Source organism: Phalangium opilio, unplaced genomic scaffold, assembly GCF_054372755.1.
Source record: "Phalangium opilio isolate 3A_F unplaced genomic scaffold, DU_Popi_V2 ptg000009l_1, whole genome shotgun sequence".
Taxonomy (NCBI): Eukaryota; Metazoa; Arthropoda; class Arachnida; order Opiliones; family Phalangiidae; genus Phalangium; species Phalangium opilio.
In genome coordinates, this window is record NW_028324146.1 from 1,122,019 (window position 1) to 1,149,323 (window position 27,305).

The window sequence follows — 27,305 nt, forward strand, 5'->3', positions numbered from 1 at the left end:
GACTTGTAGAATCATTTCTAGGAACATTTTTTTATTAAATAATAAATATGAATCTTTAACGTAACAGATGAAAGGTAGTCTGACTTGTAGAATCATTTCTAGGAACATATGTTTATTAAATAATAAATATGAATCTTTAGCATAACAGATGAAAGGTAGTTTGACTTGGAGAATTATTTCTAGGAACATAAGTTAATCTTTTATTAGATTTATTGTTTTATTATTTGATATGATAATGCTTATCACAGAATTTAAAGGGCAATATGGCTTGGAGCCTAGTTTCTCGAAAACGGAAACAAGTAAATTTAAAAGATTCTTATTTCATATCACAGTTTTAAAAGGCAAAAGTTAATGGTATTTTAAGAAGCATTTCAAATAAGATAGGCTAAACTCTTAAGCGGGTGAAACTAATGAATTATCTTGTTCATTTTTTTGGCCTTTTTCCGACCACTGTCACCATTTTCAGCATCTGTTTTTTTGACATTATTAAGGAATTTTATTCTAATGAATACTCTTAACTTCACAAAAGATTGTACTAATTCCTTGGGTAATGAAGAACTTTGCAAAATTAAATCACTGATATTTTTGACTAGATTTGGCTCGTTTGAAAGGGAAAACTGTGGTAGATAAGATCTAAAAACTGATTCGAATGTATTAACAGTTGCTAAAAATGAAGAGGATGGGATTGCTAAGCCTCCGTAAGATAAAAAATTTGCCCAAGATGGCAACTCATAACTATGGTCCGAGAGTGTTTTAGTTTCAGTTAAGTTCAAATCAGGAAACTTTTTGTTATGCTTTTTCGCTAGCCAACCCGCGCAAAGCTCAATACCATTTTCCTCCAACTTTGAAAAATCACTCTCGTCCAATTCATTAGTATTCTTAATAGTTTTTGATGAGTCACTATTTGCTAAATATGTTTTATTGTCATCAATCAAACTATTAAGATCTGCAGCTGTGCTGCAATCTGGATTAATAGGTTCTATTGAGGCTTTTTTAAAGGCACTAGCTAAAACATATTCTCCTTCCTGAAAAGATGGAGAATTTACAATATCACTAGAAAGATACTCAGATTGGCTTAAATCAGACGTATTGCTATTTTGGTGACATACACCAGGATTTTTTCCCAGTATAATCATTCTAATTCGGTATATTGAATTAAGAGGCGTTGGGTGATCATTTAAGCCTCCTCTAGTACGAACCTGAGAGAAAAAATTCTCGAGGCAGTCTTGATTTAAACGATGAGTTAAGATATATTTATAGCCAAATTTATTTTTAAGGTCAAAATATAAGTCTTTAAGAGACTTAATAGAGATCAGCAACCCTTTTTGAAAAATTTGTAGGCATTTCGTTCCTTTACACCTCATGTCATCTATTAGATTAGACATTTCATTTAATGCCTCTAACTGCTCTGTTAAATGAACACCAAACGCACATTTAATTTTAACAGGATCATTTTCAGTGTAGGAATTGAAAATTTGAAACCACGCATTGACCTTTTCTATGAATTTGGATAGATTTTGGTAGTCTTCAAGATTTTCATCTGAAGAATGACTTTGTTTTTTGGAAATGTAAATTGAATATAATGCTTTTGAAACATTGTTAGATAACAGCTGAGCAGCTAGTTTTACATTTTGCCTTGTTGGCCCTCGGCATTCCAAATGAATTGCTCTTAGTTTGTGACACATTTTAAGTTCGTTAAAGTCTAATTTTAGTAATTCGTCTAAAGGTTTTCTATTTACATCAACATCCCCATCTTCCAGAATAAATCCCTTGTCCAAAAGCCAGTTTCGAATTAATTTTAGTGCATGGGGTGCATCTGCGAAGCAGTAAATTAATTGTTCACTAACACTAGGATGATAAAACCAATTTCTGTTAATATTTACTCCAAGTTCACGCCACAACCCCATGTTCCCTCCACCCATGTCACAAACTGTTGATACAACAAGATATCCAGCTTCGTGAAGCTTAGTGATAATTTCTAACAGTAAGGTTTTTGTCATTTTTTGGTCAAAGCCAATGTATATTGGTTGTTTCCAATTTCCATACAGCCCTCGGACCATAGCCACTTGCATTTGTTCATGTTTGCCCACTACCTGGTCTGCTTTAACATCATACTCATATTGACTTTGAACTTTCATTTCATCAAATGTCAAAACTGCAAGTTTCTCACGCGTGGGTTTTACACTACCAGTAACTTTCATCAAATTTAAAACATCTGTCAATATACCTTGTCTTAAATTTAGTTTAGAGGCGTAAGCTCTCAAGGTAGATAGACCTGGTAGGTCCTTTTTCAAAAATACGTAGGCTCGTTTGCTAAAATAGCGCAGGGTGAATGCATTTTTTAAATCCTCAGAACCCCAATTAACCCTTTTTTTCCCCAAAAGTCTCTTTATCTGACTATCTGAAAACACCACCCGCAAAATATCAGCTAATTTTGAATTATACTTTGCTTTTTTGTTTTTCTTGGTTTTTAAGGCTTTGAGGTCTTTAAGAGCTCTTTTAGAAACAAGGGTTTGCATTGAAAGTTGTACTTTCAAGTCTCGAATTACTGTGTCTTTTTGCTTACGTTGCTTAATTACTCGACTACGACTCTTTTCTAAAAAGCTTATTCTAGCCTTTAAGTTCTTGATTAGATTAATATTTTCACTGGGTATTTCTACAAGATTTCTTGGTGTATCTTCTTGGATTGGGGAAATTTCAACATCCACAGCATTTTGGTTGTTAACCATTTCTGGCATTTCATTACCTTCTGATGCAACAGACGTTGATGCTATGATATCTTGGGCAGTTTTTCTTCTGTTTCTTCTACATAACCTTGCCTCTCTGTCACACAGAGAAGCAGTTTTTCCAGTGTTACATTGTAATAAGTTTTCAGTTGGCACTGCATTGAACTTTAACACTTTGCGTTCAGGAAGCCCTAAAAGTTCCGCTTGCATATCACGTTCAAAATTATCATCTTTGAAGTGTTTGGAACAGATTCGACTAGTCGATGGATTCCATTTCCCAACCCTTCTACATTTGTTGACCCAAATTTTTCTAAGCCCAGGTTCTTTAGGAAAAGAATAATAACGAATATTGGCTGTAGACTTATTATTTTTGGTTTTAAGCAGACTATTGTTACACACGGCAACTGCACATCTTGTTCCCGGCATTATTTACCAATTTACACCTTCCCTAAATAGAAAATAATTATAATCTATTAAATTACAACCGTATAGAGAAAGTTCTGACAGAAATTATCATAATGGCACAACTTCTTAAAGTTCTTCAACAGAAATTATTACCAATTTATCTACTTTTGTTATTACCCAAACGCCAAACGTCCAAAACCATACCCAAAGTCTTTACCATAAGCCTTGCCCATTGCGCTACTTTTAACTTTAAATTTATAAGAACTCAACGGATGTAACGTTTAAAAACCTAATTAAGATAATCTACAGATCAATTTCAAGAGTTAAAAACTTACAATTCAATAAAATTGGCACTCTATCTTTACTCTAAATCCAATCAACCAGCCATCACAAATTCAAAATCATCGAGCCGTTTGTTTTTTGGGTCTCTCAGTGACGTCAAAACTAACAGCCAATGAACAATCTTTAAAAAAGATAAGCTTTTGACCTTGATTGAGCAAACCTATTATAGCGATTTTATACTTTACTAACCTTGGGCCATGGTCTGTAAAATCGCAAAGCTCTATTGGGTGATGGCAGGGGGTTTGGTCAAGTCACTTCCGGCGGACAAGTGGCAATCGGCGCTGACATGTGTCGTATTCCCCTAAACCTTGGATGTGAACTTACCATATCGTTTCGTTAAACAAAGGCAATACAAATGATAGATTCCGAAAAGCAGTTTAGGCCTAAAATTCATCAATATATCACAAATGACATATCGCGGATATTGGACCTGCTATGGACTTTGTAATAGACGCGTCACGCATTTTAAAAAGGTTGGGTGGGTACCGAATCGTCTGGTTCATATACGGTTAAGACGGAACAACCGCTATGTGGCTCCAAAGACGTTCGAAATAGGGTCTCAAAGTTACCAGTCCACCAAAGTCCTCTTGTATTGCATCAACCCACGCAGTCTTAAGAAAACAAAATGGTCAAACCCTAATCTCTATTTCACCCCTGACATCTGAGAAGTCTATTCCAAAGAAGGCCAGCACAAAAAGTAAATTCAGGCATAAGTTCATAAGATATGTTCCATAACTTGGTCACTAGTTACTGAGGGCTTGTCATGAAGTGACATAGGTCATAGATAAAGCGACGCCTGGTGAGCAGTCTGGGAAATAGCACACTTCCTCTGGTCCAAAACCAGTTTATTAATTGCTTGGACTAGTTTTTTAATTCAAAAAGTGGGGGTTACTGGTCCTCGGGACCAGTTTATTAATTGCTTTGACTAGTTTTTTAATTCAAAAAGTGGGGGTTACTGGTCCTCGGGACCAGTTTATTAATTGCAAATTTATAGGAGAACAAAGGCTGGGACCACTCCGGAGACCAGTTTATTATTTAGGACACTAGGGGGGTCACTGGTCCCAAGGACTAGTTTAAAAAATATCCTTATTTCCCAGACTGCTGGTGAGGTGCTGTCAAAGGCTTAGTACACAGACTAAATAGGAAGATGGACTGCAAAATTATCCGAGTGTAGTATGAAATTCTCGCTTCCGTCGTTCTCGAACTTAGCTCGAGCTGTAAGTCTCTAGCATTACGAATTATAGTAAGTGTCATAGAACATATCTCATAAACTTTATGAGATCCATGGATTGACACTTATCTCAACAAAGTTGAGTACTTACGGGGATTACGTTACTTATAGCCATTGTTTAAAGGGACACTTAAGTTATTGAATAAGTCTTTAATTAGTTTGATTGACTTTTGAGGCACAAAACAATTAAGGACAACATTGAAGTTAAATATACACAATTTACTCGTAATTAAAACTCTCATTGACGTAAATAATTACACAAGGGAATTAAAAGAAGCGTTTGACTCGTAAGTAATCTCGTACACGTATTTAAGTTCGAGGTTTCATTTTAGGGGGAATAAAGGGGGGGTTTCCACTAATTTCTTACAATTAAATTAATTTTCCAGACAATTCTTCGAATTATAGGTACATGACCACTTCTCTTTAGCACAGGACCACTTAATTATTTCCCTAAGCCTTGGCCATTGGGAATAATGGTGTACGTATTTGCTTGTATAAAGAGTCTCACGCCTTTCACTTTAGCAGACGACGCGGTTTCGGGACCTAGGCTAAAATAAGATTACGATCGACGCTAAGCCTTGCCCATTGGAAATACAATACTGGCATGGAGTCTCTCGTTAGTAACTCTAGCAGACGACGCGACGCGTTTTCGGGACGTAAGTTAAGAACTTTAAATTTAAAAAAATACGTTCTCTAAGCCTTGGCCATTGGGATTAATGACGCGTTAGCCCGCGTAAAGACTGAGTCTTTCGAATCGCGGGTCACGAAAACTAAAAGTTAGCCTTAACAATGACGTTTTTAAAATAATTCCAACGCCGTCTCTTACCACATGAAATAGACCAATTATCACATTTTAACGGCGAATTTTAACTTTCAACAGCGCCAATCAGCATTGAGAGTGGCTATGTCGAAATAGTCGCTTGATTTATGCACGGAAAGGGTTAGGATACCAAGGATACGGAGGATGAAAGTAAGCAGACGACGGCATTTTTCTGAGGGAAAAATGTTAGCGCGCCATCTATCGGTACATAACTTGAAGCTAAATACATCTGAAATAGCCTTATTCCTGATCAGCGCCACCTACCCATAGCGGCGACTTTGAGAACTACTGTAATCGGCAAACCAATCAGATGTCGCTAAAATCTGGTAACGTCACTGACGGGCACTCTCGGGGTCTTACCAAAAATGACGTCACTAGATTTTTAGCGACATCTGGAGTGGTTGGCTTGCCCATTACAGTAGTTCTCAAAGTCGCCGCTATGGGTAGGTGGCGCTGATCAGGAATAAGGCTAATTAGCATCTGCCGTAAAGTTGCATTAATAAAGCGACACTTCCTTCAATAAATTACCAATAACCAGGGGTGTGTGGGTACCCGACCCGATACCCGAATAACATTTTTAGGACCCGAACGGGTACCCGAGTCCCAATTTTAAGCCTTTGCCAATACCCGATGCCGAGTCTGACGGGTCCAGTTCATGACGGGTTACCGCGCGTGTTTCAATACTTCCGCCTTTCATAATTAAATAATATAATTAGTAACTAGTTATTAATTAAGGCAATTGTTTAATGAATTACGTAACTATGGGGGATAATGGCTGGGCGGCTTTGAAATCTAGCTTTTAATTGGACTGTAATGAAAAACAAAGAGACCCGAATTGGACCTGAGGGAGCTAGTTTTGGGGATTTTGCAGGACCCCCCGAGGACGGGTAACTGAAAATTGGACCCGATACCCGCGGCGGGTAAAATTTTCTATTACCCGAAGTTTTCCGGCCACACCCAAAAATCTGGACAATAACCTTAGCTGCAACAAATCATGTTGGAACACTTTTCCGTTGTTACAGTCATTAAAACTAACGAAGTTTCTCTTTTTTTCTGCTCCTTTTGCTCCAAAGTGAGCAGTGTCCAACGAAAAACGCCGATAAGATGTTGTGGTACGTTGATAATTGGTCTAATACGAAACTAGTCCTGGCTGGCGCCGCGCGATGTCGCTACAATCGACTTAAAATGACTGCTACATCTTGTAGGTGGTGTAATGTTGAGGAACTTGATAATCCGAGAAGGAGGTATGATGTTGAGGAAGCTGAGCTTGTTGCGGGATGGGCGGGGGCGGTGGAGGCTGGTGTTGCGTCATGGGTTTCATCATATTGTTGTTGTTGTTGTTATTAGCCACCGCGTTCTTTTGACGACCTTTGGCCCCGTTTCCAGCAGCGTTAGGGTTTCTGTTACGGGGTTTAACGGGTCCTTTCTTGACGCCTCCCGGAGCCACGCCCATAGCCCCTGGATTACCCGTTTTGGGGGGTCCTTTAGGTTGGATGTAGGCCTTGCAAAGGCCCATGTCCTTCAAGAGGCAGTAATACGTCGTCCGACTGAATTTGGGGAGTTGAGGGTCGCCGTGAACTTCTTTGTAAAATTCGTTGAACGAAGGTCGTTCTTTGCTCGCCGAGTATTGGTGGAATTTTAGACGAATTGTCGTTAACACTTGCTCGTCGTATCTACAAGAAGAACGACGTGTTTTAACACAAAGGTCTAGCTAGTGTTAACACTGGACGAATTTATACGTTAATTCCCAACCAGGGTTACCACAACTTGAAAGCAAACGTTGTCAATGTTTACAGCGTATTTTAATTGTTCATAAATCATACATATATATATCAAAAGTAAATAGATATAAAAGCAAAAAGTACACTTCATTAACAATTCCCTGCCTTTGGCTGTAGACGACGTGTAAATTGAGAAGTGAAAATACCCTCCGCTAAACCGCCAACAGGAACTAATCAATCAGGGAAGAGCTTCCTGACGGAAATAGGTTTATAGAAAATTATACATGATGCTGGCGATCCAAGCGTTTGTTTTTGGTACTAGCGTCTGCTACTTTGGGAGCCTTGTTCCCTGGGTGCCCTTCACGGTCGGGAAGGTAATCATGCGCAGCAGAGGGGGGTCTACACTATTCGGGGGGGGGGGTAAAAGAGGCTGGGATTCTCGTATTACACTGCGCCAGAAACTTTCAATCAATGAAGTGCACTTTTTATGTTTTATTCTATATACTTTTGCCGTTTGTTCCGTAGCAGCACGGATGTACGGATGTGTATTGTAGAAGGAGTAGAGACTAGGCCTCTAGGGCCTAGACATAAGCGTACTAGTGCTCCGCGCACAATTTCCGCGCATACCTAGCCTATGTAAACAATCTCTGACGTCACGTGTTTTAAAGAAGGCGTCCGTTTTCTTCTTTCCCGGCTTAATTCTTTGAATATTTTCCATATTATAGTTAATATACTAAATAGAAATAATAGTAAAAATAAAAATTTAAATAAGATTTGCAAACGCTTGAGAAACTCCCGTCACTCGGAAGTCGATACACAAAAGACCGAGGCTTAACCCTCCTGAACGTTCGTAGCTCGCGGCCATCTTTATTGTTTACATTGGCTCGCCTAGGTTTGGAGGGAGGGTCAAAATTCATACCCCCTTTTTATGGACAAATAAGGTCTAGCTTTTTTTAGTAGAGGGGAAGCTACGAGTCTCTACTCCTTCTACAATACAGCTCCGTGGTAGCAGTATTTATAACCTTTGACCTTTTTTCAATGTACCGTGGAAGGTACCAGCGCTTACCCTTACCGAAAATACCACCTCTAAAACACGACTTAGGTTGGGCTGAAGAGGTTTTTTTTCGGTAAGGGTAGTCCAGTAACGTTACTTATTAGTTGTTTCCATGATTGTACTATATAACACATTTAATGGTATAAGCGTAATAAACGAATACGCGTCCGACGCGCATGCTAACCTTTGCCCCCGGCTTCCCAGAGGCCAAAAATGGCGAAAATTTTCTATACTTTCAAAAGAATCTTACCTTTCGAGTCTCTTTTTGACGACAATTTTCTTTTTCATTGATCTGGGTGAAACGGGCCTTGGTTCCCTCTTTTGCTTCTTCGGGGGCGTCGGATTAGGATTGTCCCCGCCCCCTCCCACATTCATCCTATTAGGATCATCAATGGCCAAGACGTCATTGTTGACGCCCTTATTGGGCGTGGCTTGTTTGGCCGCGGCCGGGTCCTTATTTTCGTATCCGAATAGTTCCGATTTCTGTTTCTCCGCTTTCAACTTGAAGATGGTGTTGAAGCTGACTCCCGTCAACATGGCGGCTTCTTGCCCGATCTGTTTGTAAGTTTTGTGCGGACTGAGACTCGAGAGTTGGAAGAAGACGTTCAGGACGACTTGTTTGGCTTGCGAGTTGATCATGACGCCCGCTTGCATCTTCTTGAAGTAAGGATGAGGTTTCGCCGTTTCCGTCATTTTGAATATGGCTCCGATTGAGCAAACGCCCAATTACAATTTCGAAAATGATCTGAAAGACACGTGAATTGGTTATTTTCTAATGAGATAAATTAATTTAATGAAATATAACTGGTAATTTCGAAAAATAACACTGATTGGTCACTAAAAAGAACCTAGAGAACACAAGATAAACTTAGCATGGTAAACATCACACTGGGCAATACTCAAATTTTTCATCCACCCCATTGAACGAGGGGCTGATCACTTGCGAAATCGAGTGTACAAACATCTATGAAATAAGATTTCCAACATCTTGAAATTTTTGGAAATCTTGGGTGAAATTTTGAAATATTGGTTGAAATTTTGAAATTTTTGGAAATCTTAGTTGAAATCTTGAAAATTTTGGAAATCTTAGTTGAAATCTTGAAATTTTGGGATTAGTTGAAATCTTGAAATATTTGGAAATCTTAGTTGAAATCTTGAAATTTTTGGAGTAGTTGAAATCTTGAAATATTTGGAAATCTTAGTTGAAATCTTGAAATTTTTGGATTAGTTGAAATCTTGAAATATTTGGAAATCTTAGTTGAAATCTTGAAATTTTTGGAAATCTTAGTTGAAATCTTGAAATTTTTGGAAATCTTAGTTGAAATCTTGAAATTTTTGGAAATCTTAGTTGAAATCTTGAAATTTTTGGAAATCTTTGTTGAAATCTTGAAATTTTTGGAAATCTTTGTTGAAATCTTGAAATTTTTGGAAATCTTTGTTGAAATCTTGAAATCTTTGGAAATCTTCAAATATTTGGAAATCTGGCTTAAAATCTTGAAATCTTTGGAAATCTTCAAATATTTGTAAATCTGGCTTAAAATCTTCGAGAATTTTAGTTGAAATTCGGAAATTTTATGAAATCTTGGTTGAAATTTCTCGAAATTTTTCGAAATCTGTTGAAATCATAAAACTTCTATGGAAATTTTGAAATCTCTGTTGAATTATGAAATTTTTCCAACTTTGTTTGAAATCTTACGAAATTTTTCAAATCTTTCGAAATCATTAGGAATTTTTTGAAGTCTGGAATCGAGTGTACAGATTTTTTGGAAGTGATCAGCCCCTCGCCAGTGACTCATCTTATCGCTATTTGCGTTTAGGCAGGATAAAATAGCTATTTTGTCCTGGTTTAGGTTATGTTCAATAGGGGGTCAAATTACCGACTTCTATGCCTAGTTACTATTCCCCTCTACCGTAATTATTATTTCCTATACTCGCAGCAGACTTTTTAAAAATTAACTTATGATTACACCAAAATAAGCATTATACTAGACCTACAGAAGGCTATAGCTATTTCTCCGTCACCGGTTTATTCTTATAATTGAAGCTAAGAGCCCAAACCGTCAAAGACATAGTTGTTTACGGATCTTGAATTAATATTTAAAAATGAACTTACTTCTGAATTACGTTAATTTATTTAATGAAGGGTGACTTGGAAATCGATTTGATTAAAGAAAACGGCAATTAGAAATCTACATTAACGTTGAATGACATCGAGAATAGGACACTGTTCGTTCACTCTCCTACAACACGCAAAAATCAATATGAACTAGCGTTCCGATAAATTATTACGCCGGATACGCGAAGTCGCCATTATTCTATGGTTGTTTCTAGACTCTTCTTGTTCAAATTCGCGATTTCTGTACAAAATCACACAACAAAATAACAAATTTTTCGGACTGAATAGAGACCAATTTTATTTCCAAAACGATACATGGGATGACGTGTATCATTTTAAAGTGGGATTTCCGTTAAAGCATGGATAAAGACTGCGCGTGAGGAAATTTGTTTTCACTCTACAGGATAGGCAACTCCCTATCTCAAACAACAGCTTATTCTGTATAAACTCTGTTACAACATCGGTTGTCAGCACGCGCAAACCTAGGTCTCTATGTAACGTAGCTTTGTACGTGCTGACAAGAGACGAAAAACTTCAGGATCTTCAGGATTTAAAAAAATATCCGCGAGTTTTTTAGCTCCAGTGCACGGACCTCTAGGCCTTAGTTTCAAATACGTGCTGTAGGCAATTTCACGTGTATTTGAAACTAAGGCCTAGAGGTCCGTGCACTCGAGCTAAAAAAACTCGCGGATATTTTAAATCCTGAAGATCCTGAAGTTTTTCGTCTCTTAACAGCACGCACAAGGCTAAGTTGCATAGAAACCTAGTTCTGCGCGTGCTGACAACCGATGTTGTAAGAGAGTGTATACAGAATAAGCTGTCGTCCGAGATAGGGAGTTGTCTATCCTGTAGAGTGAAAACAAATTCCTCACGCGCATTCTTTATCCATGGTTAAAGTGTGTTCCAAATTCTAGTGGGAAGGTTCTATGGGTGATTTTGAGTCGAAAATGTTTAATGATAAACCGCGACAAAGGCTTAAAAATAAGCATTGCCATGTAGTAGAGAAAAGTCTAAAAGACGTGCTCCTCAGTTGTTCTATTTTTTAGATCAAAATAGTGGTAGAAGAGACATATTTGACGAGTGAATTGAGTCGCGTGGCTAAAAGGCTCAAGAGAAAAAAAAAACCTGACCAAGGCTTAAAAATAAGCCTTGCCATGTAGTAGAGAAAAGTCCAAAAGACGTACTCCTCAGTTGTTCTATTTTTTAGACCAAAATAGTGGTAGAAGAGACATATTTGATGAGTGAATGGAGTCGCGTGACTAATAGCCCCCCCCCCAAAAAAAAATCTGACCAAGGCTTAAAAATAAGCCTTACCATGTATTAGAGAAAAAGTCTAAAAGACGTGCTCCTCAGTTGTTCTATTTTTTTTTAGACCAAAATAGTGGTAGAAGAGATGTGAATTGAGTCGCGTGGCTAATAGGCCCCCAAAAAAAACCTGACCAAGGCTTAAAAATAAGTTTTCTAGTAGAACAAGAGACGTACTCGTCAATTCTACCATTTTGGCTTTTTGTTTTTCAACCAAAGCGGACGAAAGTTATTTGGAGTGTGAATTGAGTCGCATGGCTTTCTTAAGCGCCATTCTGGCAGCCTTGTTACCGGGATTTGATTGGTTCTTGGGTATGACGTAGCGCTGGTGGAACCAAGGCAAGTCCATGTCTTTCATCAGCGCGAATAAAGTGTTGCGCGTGAAATTGGGCAGTTGAGGATCGGCGTTGACTTCCTTGTAGAATTCAATGAAACTCGGGACTTGCTTCGAAGACGAATATGACTCCGATTTAGATCGAATACTCACTACCACACTCTCATCGTATCTGTTATTAAAAGAAATCAATCCAAGGGAGGGTGAGGTGGAAAATCACTTGATTTTTTATCGATTCTAATAATAATTATAAGACCAACCCTGTAACTTTAAATACGAAACCCATATTTTAATACTGGCGGCCTTTGCCTAACCACAGCCCGCACACGAGATATAGCCAAAGCGTGATCGAGTGGGCTGTAGCCTAACTCAAGCTTTAAAATTAAAACAACAGAAGCTAAACATTATGCTCACTTTCGAAGTATCTTCTCTTTAACTACACTCTTTTTCTTCACTAACTTCCTCTTAATCGACTTTTTTCCATCTGCAGAACTAATAGCAGCCGAATTTTGACAATTAGTTGAAGTGGAAGCGTCCTGATTGGTTGCTGTTCCTTCCGTTTCTTGTTCTTCATCCTGATTGGCTATGGCGGCCAACATGGCGGTTTCTTCTTCTTTAAGTCGGGTGACCGTTCGACCACTGACCCCCGTCAACATTCCCGTTTCATCGGCCAAAGCGCGGAACGTTTTCTCCGGGTTCAAAGAAGACAATTGGAAAAAAACGTTCAAAATGATTTGTTTCGTTTGAGGGTTAATCATCAGATGGCGCGCTTGGAGTTTCTTGAAAAACGGACTGTTTTCTTGGTCGGCCATCTTGAATTCCTTTTATAACAACAAATAGAAGTAGGCATACATTTATTAACTTAAGTATAGTCATAGAAAGGTTTGCAAAGCCACGCGTATCCTTTGTCCATGCAGTCACTTGTATTACATACCATAGCCCACTCGATAATGCGCATCACTACGCAAGCTATAGCGCGAGCAGCGCTCGTCCGCGAGCGAGGATCGAGTGGGCTATGTACATACGAAACCCCTCCTTGTAAGCTTAAGTTACTAGGATCTGGAAATGGCCATAGTAAATATTTACCGCTGTGGTTTTGCTTGATAAAATCGCCAAGTACTTTATTATCTCGTTTGGCTTTATTGTAAAATACGTTAAATTTTAACTTACGATTGATTAATTTAATGTGGTTTCGTGTGGATTGGATGTTCTGTATCTAAATATCGCACTAAAGTATTCAATATTCGCGTAATTACAGTCGAAGTTGTCCGCGATTACTGGCACTGAACGTAAATACACCGATTGACAGTGATATAGCGACTTCTACAATGGACACGCTAAGTTAAAATCTGATAATGTTGTTGTAGACCAGACTAATAAAATATATGTATTATATGAGAGGACACGAAACACTAGGCCAATTTTAGTGGTATTCATCATAGCTCGCACCTCGAGAGTTTTTACTCCGAACCGATAAGACATCAATGGAACATAATGGAAGAAGTGCTTACTGTCGGCCTTGCATTTAGCCACTTCATAAGTTATGTTCCATAAGTTTGTCACTGGTTACTGAGAGCTTGTCGCAGTTGAAACGTCATAGTTTCTCGTAAAGCGACACCTGGTGGGGCGCTGTCAAAGGCTAAATAGGAAGATGGACTGCAAAATTAACCAATCGTAGTCAATTCTCGCTTGTCGTTCTCGAACTAGCTCTCAGTAATTAAGTCTCTAGCATTACGAAGTATAGGTATGTCATACTTATGGAACATACCTTATAAACTTATGATATTAATAATAGAGTGCTGTCAGTTGTGACGTCAGATCCAAGGTTAAACGTCACGAGTCTGCCTTTAGCAATGGGCGGCCATGACAGTTACCGTTTTTTCTTTATGGGAAAACAGCATGGGTGACGTCACACCGGCGCTTCTGACAGCACTCTATAATGAACTCAAAGTTTTTGGTAAAAATATCTTCAGATCTGAAATATTAATGATAGGTGGTGTCCTTTTTCAATCTATATCTATATAAATCAAAGTCCTGACAGACTGACTGATAATCAACACCCAGCCCAAACCGCTTGCCCTAGAAGGCTGAAAATTTGCAGGAACGTTACTCATAAGTAGTAGGCGCGTACTAAGAAGGTTTTTCCAATCCGCCGCCATCTTAAAAAATGGCGACCAGAAATGTAAAAAAATCTTCTCTATGCAACAAAGTCCGCGCGTTTCAACCGATTTCGCAAATATTTAGTACACAGGTTTCCTTTCACCTATAGACGGGCTGAATGGTCTTTTGGGTTCGATTTGTTGCCATCTTTTTAAAAGGCGTCCAGAAATTTAAAAACCCTTCTTTATGGAATAATGCCAGCGTGAAAAGTAATCTATAATACCAGGAATCAAGTAATAATCTATGTATTCCTGATAATACTGATTCCTAAGTGTAGTCTACGTAAGTCCATATTAAAAGTGGCCATCGCGTGTCCAGCGACTAAATTCAGGTAGCCATGTTCATTTCGTATAGAGTGTTGCAATCAATAAGGTTGATATGTTTGGCGGGGACAGTACTTGGGTGCCCCGCGATAAATCCCGTTGAAAATAACATGGAATTCACACGACCATCTTCAATTATTAGTAAGTGCTTTGTTTTTCACTTTATCGCAATTGAACGTGTTTTAATTGGCAAATGGTTTTCTTCTTTCCACTCAAACATTGCCTGTAAATTACGATATCTATCGGGTTTAAGACGCGTGACTCCTAACTAACGTATTAGTATGGCTTACCTGAAGATCTAGCTAAATATAACAGACGACACTAAGTGAAAGGATTTTTGGTTTTCATTAACCAATACTCGCGAATAGAGCGTTTAAGCTATGGCAAAAGAAATAATTGCGAAAAGTAATAAATATTATAGTAACAAAAATAAGTCAAAATTGATTTTTCTGCTAAGCCTAATATTTTTTACCTTTCTAAATCTTTTGGGAATCTGAAGAAATATTTTCGCAATTATTTCTTGAATAGAGTTATCTCAGAAGCCTTAGTGTGACGTCACCCATGCTATTTGCCCGTAGAACCAAAGCGGTACCAAACATGGCCGCCCACTGCCAAAGCTAAGCCCGTGACGTTTTACCTAGGCACTGACGTCACAACTGATATAGCTCTATTGTTGCAATTTTTAATAGCGCGTTGTTAAACATAGGCCCGCCATTGCCTACTACACGTATTTGAAACCAGGCTGGGAAATAGCACACTTCCTCTGGTCCAAAACCAGTTTATTAATTGCTTGGACTAGTTTTTTAATTCAAGAAGTGGGGGTTACTGGTCCTCGGGACCAGTTTATTAATTGCAAATCTATTGGAGAGCAAAGGCTGGGACCAGTCCGGAGACCAGTAAATTATTTCAGACACTAGGGGGTCACTGGTCCAAAGGACTAGTTTAAAAAATATCCTTATTTCCCAGCCTGTTTGAAACTAAAGCCTAGAGGTCCGTGCATTGGAGCGAAAAAACACACTCGGGAGATTTAAAATCCTGAAAATCAGTGTTGCTTTCGTTTGTTGTCAGTACGCGCAAACCTACATTATAGAGAGCTTTCAGTTGGAGGAGGAGCTGAGTCTCGTGACATAATTTACGCTACCATATTGGTGGGTGTAAAGCATGTATGAAGCTAATACCACCCAATATGGCTACCAGAACAGCGTGTGGTCTCAAGTTTAAGGGGTTACTGAAAAATCTAAAGGTTGTGTATGGCTGGAACGATAATTGAGTAGCCGCGTTAAAGTAAAACTCCAAACTAACAAATTTAACTATAAAAAAAACACTAAGTTTATTGTCATAAAGAAAAATTAACGAATAAAAAAAAAGAACTGATAATTTCTAAGTGCCAAAGGGGGGTATTATATAGCGAGAGCGGGGACACGAGGGTCCAAGGGTAACAACCCGTACTTTGAATGGAAAAGTTTTTAGCGACTTCCAACGCAAGGTAGGGTATAGCGACGGACTATAGGGGGTCCGCTTAGAGGCGTCTTTCTCGGGGGAGCGAAAGTCAGAATGAGCCTACTTGTATTGTAGAGCTCGGGCTATTTATACTTTTTCGGAGTATTTTTTACCTTAGAAAGGCGAGTAGATGATTGGCTAAAGGGTAGGGTCAGGTCAATCATCCGATGACGTACGGGGTATGGTCAGGTCAATCATCCGATGACGTACGGGGTATTTTTTGGCACAAAGAGAGAATTTTACAAAAGAAAATAAATACAAAAATATACAGGAATTGAAGAATGACAAAGAATATAACAGAAGGTTATAAACTGAAGTAAAAAATGGATTTAGCGATGATTATTTAAATTTTAAGTAAAGTGTTTTTGTGATTTAACAGGCTCCCCCCGGTTGAACTATGTAGTTCAAGCCAAGGATCGCGAAAGTTCAGATTTCTAGTTGATATAATAATTGGATTGGTCGGCGAAGTTTACTTCCGTCCGATAATCTCACCATGCAAGAGCGTATATGCCCATCGCGTCCTAGAAATGTCTCGTCTACGACACCTAGTTTCCAGCTTAGGCGGGGCATCTTGTCTTCCTGGATAAGAACGATGTTTCCGGCTTGTAGTGGCGTCGTGGGTTGGTTTTTGGTACGATGGTGAGCGGATCGTAGTTGTAGGAGGTATTCGGCTCTCCAACGCTTCCAGAAGCCGTCGATTAGGGTTTGACGGTACTTCAAGCGTCTGGTTAGTTCCAAGCGGTTGCTTTGGATGTCAGCATTTTTAGGGTAGGTCCTGGAAGGCAGGCTTGTCATCCTTTCTCCGACTAGGAAGTGGTTCGGAGTTAGTGGGGCTGGTTCATGTGCATCTTCGGAGACGAAGGTGATAGGACGCGAATTAACCGCAGCTTCGGCTTCAGTCAAGGTGGTCTGGATCTCTTCAAAAGATAATTTTGCGCGACCGATGGTTTTTCGGAGGGCATTTTTTACTGAACCGACCAGTCTTTCCCAAAAACCACCCCACCAGGCGGCTCGGTCGGCGATGTATGTCCACTTGATTTGTAGATTTCCGAAGTATCGGGATACTTCAGGGCTGCTTACGTTTATCCAAAGTTCACTGAGGTCTGTTTTGGCTCTCTTGAAGGTCTTGGCGTTGTCCGAGAAAATGTGTTTAACCATGCCGCGTCGCGAGATGAATCTTCGGAGCGCGAGAAGGAAGCTGTCCGTCGATTGGTCCGAAACCAGCTCGAGATGTACCGCGCGGGTGACCGCACAAGTAAATAATGCAACGTAGCATTTTTTCCCGTCACGCGTGTAGAGGGGACCTGCGAAGTCCAAACCGCAACTCTCGAATACTGGAGTTTGAGTGGTGCGAAATTCTGGCAAAGGGGCCATAACCGCGTCCGACGGTTTAGCTCGAAAATAATTGCAAATGTTGCAATTTCTTAACACTTGATTGACGTAACTGCGGGATTTGATTACCCAGAATTTTTCGCGTAAAGAAGCCGTTGTGATTACGACTCCGGCGTGCATCACTTTTTCGTGCGCGTTTTTTACTAGAAGCTCCGTAAATGGATGTTTTGGCGCGAGAAGCCAAGGCTGCCGTTCAGCGTATGACAAGCCGCTTCCTTTTAATCTTCCCCCGACGCGTAGAAGCCCGTCCGAGTCCACGTGGGGATGAAGGGTCAAGATTTTCGATTCCTTCGGGATGCTCAGCTGTTGTTGTAGGCGCTCGATTTCTTGGGGGAACTGTTCTTTCTGGGTGTATCGAACCCAGTAAAGTTCAGCTTGATGAATTTCTTCGGCTGCTAGCTCTCCGCTACGTCGATCGTTCTTGAAGCGCAGATTGTGCTTGAAACGGAGAATCCAAGAGGTATGACGGTAGAGGGCTTTTAGCGAATTGAAAGCTCGAATGTTGATAGGCGATTCCGGTAAGGGTTCAGTGACTGTCAGCGTGACGGAAGTGTTTTTCATCTCGTCCTTTACCGGTTCGAAATTTACATCTGTAGGCGGATCGTTCTTCGGGAAGTTAGAGGATTCGCGGAGCCAGCGAGGCCCGTGCCACCAAAAACTGTCATTGGCTAGGGAAGCCATGTCGCATCCTCGTGTCGGGAGGTCGGCGGGGTTCTCGGAACCTTTGCAGTGATTCCAATGTAAAGGGTTAGAAATTGACTGTAATTCTCTTACGCGGTTTGCTACGAAAGGTTTCCAGCGGTCTGCGGCTCCCTTAATCCATCCAAGGGCGATTTTGGAATCACTCCACATAAGGATCCTCTTTGGCTTTGTTTTGAGGTGCTTCGTCAGGTGCTGGACAAGTTGGGCAGCAAGGAGGGCTCCCATCAACTCGAGACGTGGGAGCGTCAGTTTCTTTAGCGGCGCGACTCGGGATTTCGAGGTGATTAGAGTAGTGGCGTAGCTTCCGTCTTTAGTTGGGAACCGGAAATACGCTACAGCGGCGTAGGCTTTCGGGCTGGCGTCTGAGAAACAATGGAGTTCCAATTTCTCTGGGTCAGGGTTAGCGGCTTCCCCGAAGTAGTGGCGAGGGATTGAAACTTCCTGTAGGTTTCGCAATTCGTAACACCAGGCTTCGTAGATGTCAGCTAGTTCGTCTGGCAGCGTTTCGTCCCAAGAGAGGCCATTTTCCCAGAGTTGCTGGAAAAGCAGCTTGGCCCTTACGGTGAATGGAGAAATGAAGCCGAGCGGGTCGAATATTTTCGCTACGGACTTCAAAACCCATCGTTTTGTACTCTCTCGATCCTGGATGAATTGGAGTAAATCGGCAATTGTAAAAGTTAGGGCATCTCTGAAGCTGTCCCAAGTTAGCCCGAGAACTTTGGTGGGAGCGAATGACGTTTGATTGTCAGTGGACTTCTCGTCTGGCTTCTTGGTTGTTAAGAGACTTCTCAGCTTTGGCGAGTTGCTTTGCCACTTAGTGAGTGTCATCCCTGCCTCTTTCATGATTTCGGTAGCGTCCGAAATTAACTTGAGTGCTTCTTCCTCTGTATTTGCGTTGGAAGCCAGGTCGTCTACGTACATCGAGTCATTTAGAAGTTCACTGGCTTCGGGATAGGTAGTTTTATACTTCTCAGCGTGAAGTCTGATGGTTGCGGCCAAGAGGAATGGGCTGGAAGTTGCTCCAAAGGGAACGCGGGTCATTCGGTAGACCAGGAGGGTTTGGTTCGCGTGTGGGTGATCGACGTCAACCCACAGGAAACGTAGCGCGTCGCGATCTTCTTCCTTTACTTCGATTTGCAAGAAGGCTTTTGTAACGTCAGCCGTAAATGCTATACGTTTTTCGCGAAACCGTAGTAGAATGTCGTAAAGCTCGGGGTTGAGATTAGGCCCGGCTTCGAGGCAGGAGTTCAAACTGGAGACTCCGAACGCGTGAGATGATCCGTCGTTAACGATACGAGTTCTAGTAGACGCGCTGGCTTCTCGTATTACTGCGCGATGCGGGAAATAGTAGAGTGGGAAGCCAGTTCTATTTGTAGAGTCCACGCGTTCAACTACTCCAGCCGCGATTTGATCTTTGATGATGGCATTATACTCCAGAAAGTTAACTGGGTCTTTTTGTAGTCTGGCGAGTAAGTTTAGGGTGCGTTTCTTAGCGACCGCGAAGTTGTCTCCCAAGTTATGTTGTCCAGGTTTGAACGGGAGCGCGACGGTATAGCGACCGTTTTTGAAAACCGTTGTTTCCGCGAATTTTCCTAGGATTTTGTTTCCTAGTTCTTTATCTTCGTCCTTGTCATGGACCCCGAAGGCTTCTAACTCCCAGAATTTGCGAAGTTGATTAGAGACGGCATCTTCTTCGGGAATCGTGCTCGCGTTGACGGCCATGATGGTGATAGCGTTGACTCCTACTTCGCGGGATGAAACGGTAGCTGGCCCTTGGAGAGTCCAACCGAAGAGGGTCTCCATCGCGGTGAGAGTAGGGCTAAACCGTTCGATTTTCCCGCTCGCGACGGCCCAGAGGTAGTTCGCGCCGATTAAAACCTCTATCGCGTGAGGCCTTTGGCTGTCAAACTCCAACGCGGTTGCGTCAGCCATGAGTAAATTGCGTTTCTCGAATTCTTTCGCGATTTCGACTCCCGGTACGGAAAATACGGCACCGCAAATAGTTGGCGTTTCGTACGCTTCTATGATGATTTTCTTTTCGGGATGGTGTCGGCTCTGAAGTTCGAGTCGTACTTTTCTTCTCTGGACCTTCATCGGGGTAGTGCTTCCGAAACTGATTGTTTCGAGGACGTCTTCGCTTATAACCGGAAGGTTAAGTTCTCTTGATACGTTCTCCTTGATGAATGTTACGTGACTTCCGGTATCGAGTAGACACCGGACTAGTTTTTGCGTTTCTCCGGTCGGAGGTTTAGCTTCGGCTAGGGCGGTCTGGAGGAACACGGAAGTGGCGTCGTTCCTACAGGAGCCGGCGGTCATCTGGGCTACTGCGTTTGATTCTGGCGGGTTTTCTAGCGTAGCGTTTAGCGGCTGGTCGCAAATGCTCGTGTGGTGGCGGCCATTGCATTTTTTACACGTTCTAAAGCGAGAGGTGCATTCTCTATTTGGGTGATAATCTCTTAGGCAGATGAAACAGCGCTTCAATCTGACTAATAGATCCTTTTTTTCTCGAAGCGTGATTTGGTTGCACTGAGTTGTACTGTGTTCGCTTTTACCGCAGTACAAGCAGGATTTTACCGGCGCGTTTACGGAGAGCGCAGCGGCTCCGTACGGTGGCTTTGGTTTTCGATGATCCTGGCGGTAGTCTCGATTCGGGTGCGATTTTTCAAGTAGCCTTTTGTCCGTTTCGGCGTACCTTCGGTCCGGTTCTTTCGCTGAGGGTCGGGCGAGTACCGCGGCGCGTTCTCTGCTAGTTATTTCGCGATTGAGAAAGTCCATTAATTCGCTAATTTTTATTTCTTGCCCGTTGTTATTTTCCCGAGTGAACGCGAGGGTTATCTCTTCAGGGAGGCATTCTATTATGATAGGGCACAATAGACTGCCGTAGCTTTGAACAACTACTTGTAGATCTTCGAGACTTATAATCTGCGTCATACATGTGTCATACAACCTCCTAAGGGCTACTAAGTCATTGGATTTTTTGACTGCAGGGAGATTTCGAAGAATATGTAAATGTTCGCTTATTATATTTTCCCGCCTACCGAATCGAGTTTGAAGTTTATTAATCGCGGAAGCGTAATTCGCGGCGGAAAGGGAGAGTCCTTTTATAGATTGTAACGCGAATCCTTCCAAGTAGGATTTTAGGTAACTAAATTTGTCCGTTTGTGACAGATTGGGGTTATTATGAATGGTACTTTCAAAGTTTGCCCAAAAGTTTTGCCACTCGCTTATATCTCCGGAAAACCGGCGAATTTCTAGTTTAGGCAGTCTGACTGCCGGAGCGAGACCGTGTTGCGGGTGTACCGAAGGGATGGTACCGGACGGGCTAGGGAGCCCGCTCCCCGTTGGCGGCTGAGTAGTGTTCGGTGTTGTGATACCGAGCGGGTTCGCGAGCGCGCTTCCAGTAAGCGGAAGGGTTGGCGTGATAGATCCGGAACTAGCGGTGGTATTACTTCCGTTGGCCTGTGCAAAGCTTGTGGCTACTGCTACGGCCTTTGTTCTTGCATCAATAGCTTGTCGCCCTCGAGCTTGGGTTATGATCAAGTCATCGATGTAATCTTGAGCGGTTTGTTGATCTTTTTCTAGCTCAGCTGCTGAGGTAAATAGCGTTTCCATGGCCTCATTGAGATTAACAAGAACAAGTTCTTTGGCCTGCAGGATAGCTAGATAACCTTCAACAGCGGCGTAGTCGATAGCGGTTGATTTCAACTCTGTTTCCAAGTTGTTTTTAGCGCGGGTGGCTGATTGTTTAGTACCAGCTCTTTTAGCTTTAAGACGAGCGAGTTCGTCCATTTTTAAAGTTAAAGTTTTTAAGTTCGTTTGAAATCTAACGCGTTACTAATTCTCCCGGGTAAGTCGGTACCAAAATGTGGTCTCAAGTTTAAGGGGTTACTGAAAAATCTAAAGGTTGTGTATGGCTGGAACGATAATTGAGTAGCCGCGTTAAAGTAAAACTCCAAACTAACAAATTTAACTATAAAAAAAACACTAAGTTTATTGTCATAAAGAAAAATTAACGAATAAAAAAAAAGAACTGATAATTTCTAAGTGCCAAAGGGGGGTATTATATAGCGAGAGCGGGGACACGAGGGTCCAAGGGTAACAACCCGTACTTTGAATGGAAAAGTTTTTAGCGACTTCCAACGCAAGGTAGGGTATAGCGACGGACTATAGGGGGTCCGCTTAGAGGCGTCTTTCTCGGGGGAGCGAAAGTCAGAATGAGCCTACTTGTATTGTAGAGCTCGGGCTATTTATACTTTTTCGGAGTATTTTTTACCTTAGAAAGGCGAGTAGATGATTGGCTAAAGGGTAGGGTCAGGTCAATCATCCGATGACGTACGGGGTATGGTCAGGTCAATCATCCGATGACGTACGGGGTATTTTTTGGCACAAAGAGAGAATTTTACAAAAGAAAATAAATACAAAAATATACAGGAATTGAAGAATGACAAAGAATATAACAGAAGGTTATAAACTGAAGTAAAAAATGGATTTAGCGATGATTATTTAAATTTTAAGTAAAGTGTTTTTGTGATTTAACACAGCGGTAATACTTGGGAGGGTGTGACGTGCTACTATCCCATCTTAAAGCTCTCTATTTATTTATCGCCAAGCCGCTACAACATAGAGACCTAGCTTTGCCCGTACTGACAACCGAAGCTGGAACAGAGTATATATCGAATAAGCTGTCGTTCGAGATAGGGAGTTGCCTATCCTATAGCGTGAAAACAAATTTCCTCACGCGCATACTTTATCGTGCCAGAAAATATTCAGATGAAATTTAGCCCGAGATTATTTGAAAATTGGCCGCGAAAGTACATTTTATTAACAAGCCGGCAGGGCTTTACGCGATTGGTCGGAGGTGCTTCTAGCAGATTTTCCATTGGACCGATGCTCGGGGCGCTCTCGTAGTGCTCTGAGAAGTTTTTTTGTGTTAATAGGGAGGTAACAGTTCTGACCCTGAAGCGTCACACCCTTCTATCTCTTACTGGAGTTTCGTCCCCCCCTAACGGTTGGAAACAGTATTCTACGCGCAAAAATGCCAACCAGAGGGGGGCTGCGTGACGTCAGACTATCTCTTCTAAAATCGAGATTACCTCTCCTTTCGCGTTCTTCCATTGTTCGCGCGCTCGGCCCGAGCATAGCCCTCGCGATCACGCGCATCACGACTGCGCGGATCCAGTGGACTATGGCCCGAGTTCCGCTCTTTAATACAGATCAGTACTGGTCACTGGGTAAATTAGCCTAGAGAGTTCGGCGGTAAAGAAAATAATGTTAAAATGGCTTCGGGAGGTCGATCTTTTCCTTTTTGTCGGATTTGTTGTAGAAATCTCTATGCAACAAAGTCCGCGCGTTTCAACCGATTTCGCAAATATTTAGTTCACTGATTTCCTTTAACCTATAGACGGGCTGAATGCTCTTTCGGGTTCTATTTGTTGCCATCTTTTTAAATGGCGGCCACAAATTTAAAAACCCTTCTTTATGGAATAATGTCCTCGTGAAAAGTACTAAAAAATGCATCCCTAGGGGCTGACGGGCAACGCCGAGTGCCTTCGCTCCTAGGGTGCTACAAAAATATTAGTCGAATCAGTAAAATCTACCCATTCTTTATATCATTTTGATGGAAGTTCTTATTACACGCTAGTTATTTGATAAGGAGCTTTCCTACTATAGTTAAAAAAATCTTTCGTTCTTTTCAATCTATCATAAATAGATGATTGATAAGTGAGCGGAACTAATCCAGCATGCCAAGAAAAAACCGCGAAGCGTCTGACTACGAAGACAATTCGGCACCTCACCCCTATTACGAAAAATTTCGTAAAGGCGAGATGATCAACTCGCAGGCCAAACGGGTTATCCTGAACGTTTACCATCACATCCTACGTTTGGACCCCGACAAGAAAAAATCGCGTATAGCGGACGAAACAGCCGCCTTAACCGGAGTCAGTTCGCACACCGTCATGAAACTACGTCAGGAAAAAAAGGTCTCCATGGAGAATGAACTGAAAGAAGCCGGAATCGCCCCGCCTAACACGCAGACACCCAACGAGGGCGTCGATCCGAATACAACAACCAATACGGGAACAGAAGCTAATGGTGCTGGAGGTAATGGAGGAGTTGCGGTGGCTCCGCAGCCGGCCCCGCCACCTACGACACATCCGGTCACCAAAAAGAAAAGGCCCCCTTCGCCAAGGTCAATTCAAAGGAAAAGGCCCGGAATACAGAAGAAAAGACTCGACAGGTCAGTTATTTATTGTATTAAGTTTACCAGCCCCTGACCCGAATACGTTCAACTCTCTAACAATAGACCACTGCCTCCTCTATATTATCAAGGCCCGTGCATGCTATTGTACTTCCCCATTATCGCCACTGTGTCCCGCTAGAGGCGCCTTCCGTTTATCAGACTCTGATTGGGCGCGCGTTTTCGTCTATTTTTAAATTCGACTTAAAAGGGGGGTAGGCGACGCTCAGTATCGCTCGGGACATACGAGGGAGTAGAGAACGCTCAGTATCGATCGGGACAAATACAAGGGGGTAGGCAACGCTCAGTATCGCTCGGGACTTACAAGGGGGTAGGCAACGCTCAGTATCGCTCGGACATGCAAGGGCGTAGGCAACGCTCAGTATCGCTCGGACATGCAAGGGGGTAGCCAACGCTCAGTATAGCTCGGACATACAAGGGGGTAGGCAACGCTCAGTATCGCTCGGACATGCAAGGGGGTAGCCAACGCTCAGTATAGCTCGGACATACAAGGGGGTAGGCAACGCTCAGTATCGCTCGGACATACAAGGGGGTAGGCAACGCTCAGTATCGCTCGGGACTTACAAGGGGTAGGCAACGCTCAGTATCGCTCGATACATACAAGAAGGTAGGCGACGCTCAGTATCGCTCGGGACATACAAGGGGGTAAGCAACCCTCAGTATCGCTCGGACATTCAAGGGGGTAGGCAACCCTCAGTATCGGGACATACAAGGGGGTAGGCAACCCTCAGTATCGGGACATACAAGGGGGTAGGCAACGCTCAGTATCGGGACAAATACAAGGGGGTAGGCAACGCTCAGTATCGGGACAAATACAAGGGGGTAGGCAACGCTCAGTATCGCTCGGGACATACAAGGGGGTAGGCAACGCTCAGTATCGGGACATACAAGGGGGTAGGCGACGCTCAGTATCGCTCGGGACATACAAGGGGGTAGGCGACGTTCAGTATCGCTCGGGACATACAAGGGGGTAAGCAACGCTCAGTATCGCTCGGACATACAAGGGGTAGGCAACCCTCAGTATCGGGACATACAAGGGGGTAGGCAACGCTCAGTATCACTCGGGACATACAATGGGGTAGGCAACGCTCAGTATCACTCGGGACATACAATGGGGTAGGCAACGCTCAGTATCGGGACATACATGGAAGTCCTGCAAAATTAATTAAACCAACGAGTGTATGATTCTTCAATTGACTCGCTTCCGTCGTTCTCCTTCTCGAACTAGTTATCTCGAGCTGTAAGTCTCTCTGTAGAATTACGAATTTGTTTAGGTAGTGTCATACTTATGGAACGAAACAAATCACTTATAAACTTATGGTTAAATCTCTTTTCAAATGAGAGAGGGGTGTTTGAGAACTTTCTTCTCTTCGTTAAATATCTAAAGACGTTTCAACTGTGTAGCAGACCCGTTCAAACATTCTCTAATTGTTCTAACGATAAAGTCATGATGGACTAGTAACTTTGAAGCCCCGTCACGTCTTTGGATCCATATACCCAATCAACGTTCCGCCATAACACTATATCAAGAACGAATTCAGGATACCATAAGAACGTTGAAAGTCGAGTCAAGTCAGTAAAACCCTCTTTGGTAAAACGGATTTCTCAAACTTTGGCGTAAAGCACCAAGGCTTAAGGCCCGATTTATAACCCACCGATGGCGCTTAGAACGGATTTTAAGGCGTTACCTAGAAGGAAGGCAGTAACGGTTTTCGAAAGAAGTATGACTTCACGGTACCAGAGGTAAATGCTACCATTCCACGTTCTTATGGTATCCTGAATTCGTTCTCGACTATATTAAGTAGTACTTTCAAGGTGATCAAGCCCTATATAACGTTAACTTATTTTTATGCGCGCGCAGGATCGACCCCAATGTTGTGACGTCAATCCGCGAGCAATTCCACCCTTTCCAAGCCAGCCGCGAGAAACCAACCATTAAAGAATTTCTAAATCACATCAACGCGGATCCCACTTTACCGAACTTTACAATCGCGTCGTTTCGTCGTCTGCTCATCGATATGGGATTGGCGTTTACCAAAGGTCGCGAGGGTGTCAAAGGGCCCAACGGGACGGCGACGGGGGGTCCCGGAGGAGGCCCGGGAGGTGGCGCTCAACGCTGCGATTATTCGTTCAATTACGACGAAGCGGTATTAACCGCCATTCGCTTAAAATTGCACGAAAGTTCCTTGAAAAATGCCGCGCCCACATTCGACCAGTTTTTAAACGACGTCAATCTTGACCCCAATTTGCCCGTCTTTTCCAGACACACCTTTAACGTTTTATTAAATGATATGGGACTTAGTCATTTCATTAGAACCGTTTGACCTATAAACCAGTGATTAAAAGACAACTTCCCTCACAATCCCCTAGCCCCAACCCAACCCGAGTGTATATCGTGCCATTAAATCTTTTACTCCTTCCTATTGGTCACAAAAATTGACTATATAAACCCCTAAAAATACGTCATTCGCGCAAGGTTTGTGTTAAACCCCGCCCCTTTATTTGCGTCCACAGACCCTTTAACACGAGTTAATAAAATTATGCAACTATGACAAGGTTCTCGGACACTTTTAATGGTGGTATTCACTAATTTGTCGGGAATGTGTTTTTTGAGCATCGCGTGACGTGACGTCATAATATTGGTCACGTGCGCACGGTAATTAAACCTTCACAAAGTGACATCTATCGGCGTTGCGTTTGAATTTTGTGAACGGTATTTGCGCCATCTAGTGGATGATACTCGTCATGAAAATTAAGGTCGACAAAATCGGTGTAAAACTATTGTTTAAATTAATTAAACCATTATTAAATGTGTAAATTAAATAAGAAAAAGATCTTCAGCGGAAAAAATAAATTTAAGATTATCTTAAGTTTGATTTACTCAGTTGTCCTACAATTCCTATAATATATCACAT

At 41.9% G+C, this 27,305-nt stretch overlaps 4 protein-coding genes across 5 annotated transcripts; 1 reads left to right on the forward strand and 3 right to left on the reverse strand.

Annotated features, from left to right (window-relative positions):
* Window positions 1-4,839: 4,839 nt before the first annotated feature.
* Window positions 4,840-10,567, reverse strand: LOC149713023 (uncharacterized). The gene is made up of 3 exons (XM_089845144.1): window positions 10,413-10,567; window positions 8,550-9,044; window positions 4,840-7,197 (listed from the first exon to the last, which is right to left on the reverse strand). The coding sequence occupies exons 2-3, from the start codon at window positions 8,990-8,992 to the stop codon at window positions 6,717-6,719; spliced, it is 924 nt and encodes a 307-aa protein (XP_089701270.1). The 5' UTR covers window positions 8,993-9,044; window positions 10,413-10,567; the 3' UTR covers window positions 4,840-6,716.
* A 119-nt stretch (window positions 10,568-10,686) lies between these two features.
* LOC149713024 (uncharacterized) lies at window positions 10,687-13,569 on the reverse strand. 2 transcript variants are annotated; one of them, XM_089845147.1, is made up of 3 exons: window positions 13,141-13,569; window positions 12,469-12,875; window positions 10,687-12,226 (listed from the first exon to the last, which is right to left on the reverse strand). In XM_089845147.1, exons 2-3 carry the CDS (start codon window positions 12,864-12,866, stop codon window positions 11,950-11,952), a joined length of 675 nt encoding a protein of 224 aa, XP_089701273.1. In that variant the 5' UTR covers window positions 12,867-12,875; window positions 13,141-13,569; the 3' UTR covers window positions 10,687-11,949. The 2 variants fall into 2 exon arrangements, with proteins under 2 accessions (XP_089701273.1, XP_089701272.1); XM_089845146.1 differs by having other exon boundaries at window positions 13,225-13,568.
* Window positions 13,570-14,473: 904 nt separating this feature from the next.
* Window positions 14,474-27,260, forward strand: LOC149713025 (uncharacterized). The gene is made up of 3 exons (XM_089845140.1): window positions 14,474-14,678; window positions 23,842-24,369; window positions 26,252-27,260. The coding sequence occupies exons 2-3, from the start codon at window positions 23,873-23,875 to the stop codon at window positions 26,712-26,714; spliced, it is 960 nt and encodes a 319-aa protein (XP_089701266.1). The 5' UTR covers window positions 14,474-14,678; window positions 23,842-23,872; the 3' UTR covers window positions 26,715-27,260.
* On the reverse strand, window positions 16,464-21,920 carry LOC149713026 (uncharacterized). Its single transcript, XM_089849360.1, has one exon. It carries the CDS (start codon window positions 21,918-21,920, stop codon window positions 16,464-16,466), a length of 5,457 nt encoding a protein of 1,818 aa, XP_089705486.1.
* Window positions 27,261-27,305: the final 45 nt, after the last annotated feature.

Excerpts from the sequence above, each read along its gene's own strand:
- LOC149713023 (XM_089845144.1), bottom strand. The coding sequence starts at position 8,992 with ATGACGGAAACGGCGAAACCTCATCCTTACTTCAAGAAGATGCAAGCG. Across the intron at positions 7,198-8,549 it reads GTCAAAAAGAGACTCGAAAG|ATACGACGAGCAAGTGTTAA; the intron begins GTAAGATTCTTT and ends TTCTTCTTGTAG.
- LOC149713024 (XM_089845147.1), bottom strand. The coding sequence starts at position 12,866 with ATGGCCGACCAAGAAAACAGTCCGTTTTTCAAGAAACTCCAAGCGCGC. Across the intron at positions 12,227-12,468 it reads AAAGAGAAGATACTTCGAAA|ATACGATGAGAGTGTGGTAG; the intron begins GTGAGCATAATG and ends TTTTAATAACAG.
- LOC149713026 (XM_089849360.1), bottom strand. The coding sequence starts at position 21,920 with ATGGACGAACTCGCTCGTCTTAAAGCTAAAAGAGCTGGTACTAAACAA.
- LOC149713025 (XM_089845140.1), top strand. The coding sequence starts at position 23,873 with ATGCCAAGAAAAAACCGCGAAGCGTCTGACTACGAAGACAATTCGGCA. Across the intron at positions 24,370-26,251 it reads CAGAAGAAAAGACTCGACAG|GATCGACCCCAATGTTGTGA; the intron begins GTCAGTTATTTA and ends ATGCGCGCGCAG.